This window comes from Lupinus angustifolius, unplaced genomic scaffold, assembly GCF_001865875.1.
Source record: "Lupinus angustifolius cultivar Tanjil unplaced genomic scaffold, LupAngTanjil_v1.0 Scaffold_387, whole genome shotgun sequence".
Classification (NCBI taxonomy): Eukaryota; Viridiplantae; Streptophyta; class Magnoliopsida; order Fabales; family Fabaceae; genus Lupinus; species Lupinus angustifolius.
Genome location: NW_017727795.1, coordinates 236,891 through 242,963, shown reverse-complemented (window position 1 = coordinate 242,963; position 6,073 = coordinate 236,891). Strand labels below are relative to the sequence as shown.

The 6,073-nt window shown below is 36.9% G+C and overlaps 1 protein-coding gene across 1 annotated transcript in view; it reads left to right on the top strand.

Annotated features, from left to right (window-relative positions):
- The window catches only part of LOC109341180, a 25,824-nt gene extending 22,003 nt beyond the window's left edge, over positions 1-3,821 (top strand). The window contains exon 9 of the mRNA XM_019579022.1: positions 3,463-3,821. Coding sequence (XP_019434567.1) covers positions 3,463-3,534 — 72 coding nt within the window. The 3' untranslated portion in view covers positions 3,535-3,821. The remainder of the gene's footprint in view (positions 1-3,462) is intronic.
- Positions 3,822-6,073: the final 2,252 nt, after the last annotated feature.

The window sequence follows — 6,073 nt, the reverse complement described above, 5'->3', positions numbered from 1 at the left end:
TAGTGGGCTACTTGAAGTGAGGTCATGCATGACTTCATGGTTTCTTGATGGCTAAGTTAATTTCTGGGTGCACACTGCTGAGCACACATGTGGCACCGCTAAGCTGCCTGCTTGAGCAGCTTTGACCGTGCTGACTGAGACGGGCTTGGTGCTTGCTGACCTGGTCTGGTGTATGGTTCACCGCTGAGCACACATGTGGCACCGCTGAGCTGCCTGCTTGAGCAGCTTGGGCGTGTGCCAGGCTTATGTCTGACCGTACCAAGCTTGTGTTCTAACCGTGTCAGGCTTTGTCTGGTGCTAGGCTGAGCGGTCAAGAAGGTCCGCTAAGCTGTCTGCTTGAGCAACTTGGTCTGTGCCAAGTTGGTTTGGCTGAGCCAGGTTGGGTCTGACCGTGCCAGGCTTGTGTCCAGGTCAGCTCAGCTCAGCGTAGTTTGGTCCACGCTAAGCTACCTGCTTGAGCACCTTGAGTTTGACTTCTTTTTCTTATTGGACCATGAGTCTTTATTCTCTTTTTTTTTCTTTCTAAATCCTACAAAACACATTAAAGAGAAATACAAACACAAATATACAAGATTGTAATATTTTATCCAAAAAGTATTGTTTTTAAGTTGGTTTTTCTCAATTATGCTTAAGATAAATTCCATAAAAGTGTATGAAATTTAGGTATGTTTGGCACTTATCAAAGACACCCACTCATCCCAATACTTAGGTTGTTTCGAGGCAAAACACCATAGATAAGCCTCTAACCACATGTTATGTACTTCAGTTTGCCCATCAGTGTCTGGATGATAGGATAAATTTCTCTTCAAGGTTCTCCTCTGTAAAAATATTGGTTCAGATGAAAACTGTTTCCTTTTTATTTTCCTTAACATCCCTGGAATCTGGTCTTACAATTCCACTTGTTCTCCTTGCCAATAAAAGCTAATAGCCATCTTCCCCCAATCAAAAAGTACCTTGCCAAATCTCTGTAACCAAGCCACCCCCAATATCATGTCTAGGTTGACTAAATCCAACACGTATGGTTCGAGTGTAGCATGAAATATTCCTAGTTGGAGTTTGACATCCTTACATCTTCCTCCCATAATCACACACTGACCATCGCTTAACTTCACTCCAATGACCCTACCTTGTTTTACCGAAATTTCCAAGGCAGTCGCCACCTGGGGAGATGAAAACTTATGACTGACACAACAGCCAACTATTATCACCACTAAGACCCCCTTCACCTTCCCTTATAAGTGGAGGGTTGTTGGGATTGTCTTGTAGGTCACACTCCAGTCCACTAATCCAAAAAGCCCCATGGAATTACACTCTATTGTGTCTTCCTCCTCATCTTCCTTCACTTCGACTACAATAACCTCGCTATCTTCATTGACCGTTTCATTATCACCTAGCACCACAAGAAGCAATTGTTTGTGTGCACATTGATGCAATGGATGAAAACACTCCCCACATATGAAATATAAGCTCTTTGCCTTCGGGTTCATCAGTTCTAAATGGGGAAGATGCCTTATGCCCCAGTTTCGATCAGTGATGGGTGTTCTCTTGTTGTAATTATTGCATGTATGGGTTGACAACTAGGCTAAAACCATGTGTGATTCTGGATGCAAAATCCTAGGATGTAAACTCTCCTTGTTTTGGATTCTTGAGTTAGGCCCAAAGAAACTTCTGGTTGAGGTCGAGTTTTGACCTGATCTGAAACCACTTCTTTCATTAGACCCACTAAGTTAATCCTTTCCTTCTTTCCATTGCTTCCCGTTTCCAACACTCCACGAGGATCCGATATGCCCCTCAACCCTATTTCCACATCCTGAGCAATAACATGGCTTGGAGATGATTGTTTGGGTTAAACGTTCTGACCCACAACCACAAATCCAGTCGGAAAAAAATATCCCAGGAATTGATCTTCCGACAATCTTCCTGCTTGAGAAGAGAAGAACTCAAATTTAGACACATACTCTTCAACACATCCTATACGTGTTAAACCTTCCAGTTCCTCAAAAGGATTTTCGCTTTGGCGACCACTATATCGTGTAATCAAAGCCCTTTTGAGTTTCAACCATGTCAAGTTATCCTCTGTCCCACGAAGAAAATTGAACCAATGAATGGTTTGAACTTCCATACTCAACTTGACTAAAGACACTTTCACTTCCTCTTGACTATCCTTGCGCTTCAAAATACGTCTTTTCTCGAGTGATCCATCCCATAGAACCGGCGACCTCAAATGCTGGTAACTCCACCTTCTTAACCAATATTTTATACTCATGCACGAGTCCATAGAGATTGAAGACTTGTGTTTCTCTAGAACAAACCTTGTGTAACTTGGAAAACTCCCCCATCATAGATTGACGAAAATCCAAGAAGGATTGTCGCACATCTCCATGTCGCCATTTTTTCTTCCAATGCTTCAACTCTGTTTGATATCTTTAGCGATAATCCGACAGGTCAAACCAATGATAGAAATAGCAAAATTCAGAATTGTATTATAGAAGATTTTAGAAAGAAATGAGCATTGAAGTTCTACAATAACATAAAATTTCCAGAGTTTGCACTCGTAACCAGAGAGGAAAGTCTCTCTTCCACAATTTTCACTCACAAAAGCATGAGTGAATTCCCTTTTCCCCCTCCTTCTCCTTTAATAGCCATGTCACTCATGACACAAGGGGGAGTTACTAAAATAACTCCCTTTAACTCCCCTTTTCCTTAACCACTCTCATTTCCCTCCTCTCGTGGCTCACTCTCTTTCTCCTATTGTACATCTTCCATATTTTAGGCCTCGAGTATAAATCTGGTACCCATTATCAAAGTGCCAATCACTTGGGGGACTTCTCCCACTTAGTGCATCACCAGACTTCTAAGGAAACCCATAAGCCACTATACTACATTGTACTCGCACATTTCACCCAATGCTACATGCTTTCCTCTAGTATTGTCTGTAGTGCACCTAAAGTCGTTAGCTTCATCCATATCGTGAAGAATCAATGCAGAACCAATGACAACCTACAACCTAAACCTGAGAATTTCTCCCTCTCTCATGGTCTCCCTCTGAGTATAATGAGTACATCAAGCTCCAGACAACCATGCAATCCACTGCAGCTAAATCAGTAGATTTTCTCCCAAAATCATTCCTCCCCTGTCCGAAATAAGGAAAAGCTAAATTCCTACCCATTCCGATTACAAATTCATTCCCTTAAAAATCATCCAATTGAAATAGACTACAGACTATCAAACTCATTGAGTTGTGCATGCAGGGTCTATTTGGGAACAACTTGAAGCGGATGAAAATGAAGGGAGAGGAGAGTCAGAAGTGTTACAAGATAGAATATGGTTTTCAACATTTTGTTTTGATATGACATTATTAGATAGCTGAAATTGTCAATACTAACTGAAATTTTAATAGTTATTTAGTGTATATTTTCTTAGCTAATGCAAAATATTGATGTTACATTATCTGGTGGGCAGGTTTCCAAGCTTGCTTATGAGGAAAAGCAAGAAAAGAATTCCTTGACCAAAGAGGTCACTAAATTAAATTAGCAACTATGGCATCTCAGTTTGACAATATTTGCTTCACCTTTCTCTAATTGGATATGTATTTGAGTTTTCTGAAAAAGACCATCAATATCATATTCGGTTGATCCTTCTAACTTTCTCTTGAGGAATAATACAATCCTCCATTTTTTGTATTAAAATTACCTTTGATTTATGAAGTGTTAAAGAGCGGGAATATGGTCCCCAAAGTAGGGATTATGGTGGGAAATGTAATAGAAGAAAAACACAGATTGTATACCTTTGAAAAAAGTTTACTACATATTAATGTGGAATCTTTATTATTATCTAACTGGGTTTATTTATTTAAAAAATCAATTGAATGTAATGAGTACCTAAAACACGACTTCTTGAGTGTAGATATTAGGAATGCATAGAGGGCATGAGAATGGACTAGGTTTCAGTACACGAACCCATAAACATTGTAGTCATGTCTTATTTCATACAAATATTATTCCATGTCATGCATGTATATGACTTAACAACAACCATTCATTGAGTAGAAGTAGAAAATAAAATGCTTAAAATGGTAATTAAATGAACTCTGCGAAACATAGTTTCATGTTGTTGTAAATATTGACGATATCTGATTTGAATTGATCAAGGAAGAGCTTTCCAAGATCTAGACAAAATAAATTGAAGAAAATAAATTGACCAACGATCAATGTTGAGCTTTACAAGCTCTAGGAAAAATAAATTGAAGAGGATGAATTGATCAACAATCAATAATGAGCTTCACAAGCTCTTGGAAAAAGAAGCCAAAGAAGATGATGAAGACAACAACGTTAGCGCTTAACTATCTATGGTAGAAGCTATCTCCAAGCTTAACCACCATGGACATAAGCAAATTAAGAAGATTGAATTGAAAGAGAGAGTGAAGGATAAACAACTTGTGCCTAAGAAGAGAAAAATGAAGAAGACTAAATTGAAATTAAAGTGAATTGAATTGTGGTGAATTGAATGATATCCACACAACATGCAACACAAAACAAAAGGATCAAATTTGAGAAATAATCATCAATAAGGAAGAACTACAGAATATCACCATTTAGAAACCAACATCGTCTAACCGATAATGAGTACAACTTCTAAAGTGTTGGGAAGAATCTTGATGAACACAATAAAACAAGCACTAATTGTAGCTAGACCATGGTAGATATGAAACACACAAGATATGAACCACTTTCAAAAGTTCTATATCCAGCAATGCCCTCAAGATGGAACATATACATCATATGCATCCAATTTGGAAGGAAGATAATATAGTAGTAAAAATGACAATCCTTAAAAGTGATATGGCAACACTGACTAAGAATTAACATGAATAGAAGGCAACAACAGGAAAACTAACCGACATAAGGGTCAAAATCCTAAGCTTCCTTCAAGGCGAATATCATGGCTATGATACCACTTGAAATTATAGGGTTCACTAGAAGAGGAAAAGAGAATGCCAAAACTAGTAAATTGTATTGACAATAGTATGGATGGTGATGTGATTATATTATGTTTATTTGATACGAAACACATAAAAGTGACCTATATTTATATTAAAATGGACTCCTAATTAAATAAGAAAACAAATCATAAAATAAGATTATCTTAATCCTAAGAGATCTTATTAGATACTTTAGAAATCCAAGTTATAGTAATGATCATCTAGCGATATTCAAATATCTTTTAGATATGATCTATAACATAATTTAAGATATTAAATGATATTTCCATATATTCTAATATCCACCCTCAAGCTAAAGCATACTAAGCTTTAAGATTGTTACAAATAATCCCTTTAAAAATGAAAATAACCATAATAATTAAATGAACTCTACCAAACATAGCTTCAAGTAGTTGTAGATATTGATGAAATCTAAAATGGATTGATCAACGAAGAGATTTCCAAGCTCTAGGTAAAATAAATTGAATAAGATGAATTGATGAACGATCAATGATGAGCTTTACTTACTCTAGAAAAAAATGAATTGAAGAGGATGAATTGATCAACAATCAATAATGGGCTCTGTAAGGTTTACGAAAACGAAATTGAAGAAGATGAAGACAATAATACTTAATCATCTATATCATAAGCTATCTCCAAGCTTAACCACAAAGAACATAAGCAAATTAACAAGAATGAATTGAAAGAGAGAGGGAAAGATAAGCAATTTATGCCCAAGAACAGAAAAATGAAGAAGATTAAATTGAAATTAAGAGTGAAATAAATTGTGGTTGTTGGTTAATAAGGGCATTAATTTCACCTAGGGGGTTGAATCGATTAATAGAAGGTTTTGAAAGGAGTTTTCTCTTCGGTGTGTTTTCTTTATGTGGTTAAGTAAGTGAACTCGATTTTATTCTTTGTTCGCCATCTCGGCTTTGTTGAAATAAATTCCAACTATAATGGTTTCAAGAATATTCTAGTTACAACTTACTTCTAATAATCATGTGAATATGTTATTCCTTCTTTGCCCCATCTCGGCATTGTTAGAATAAATTCTAATGTCGGTACAATTGTATCGAAGCAATCCCCTAT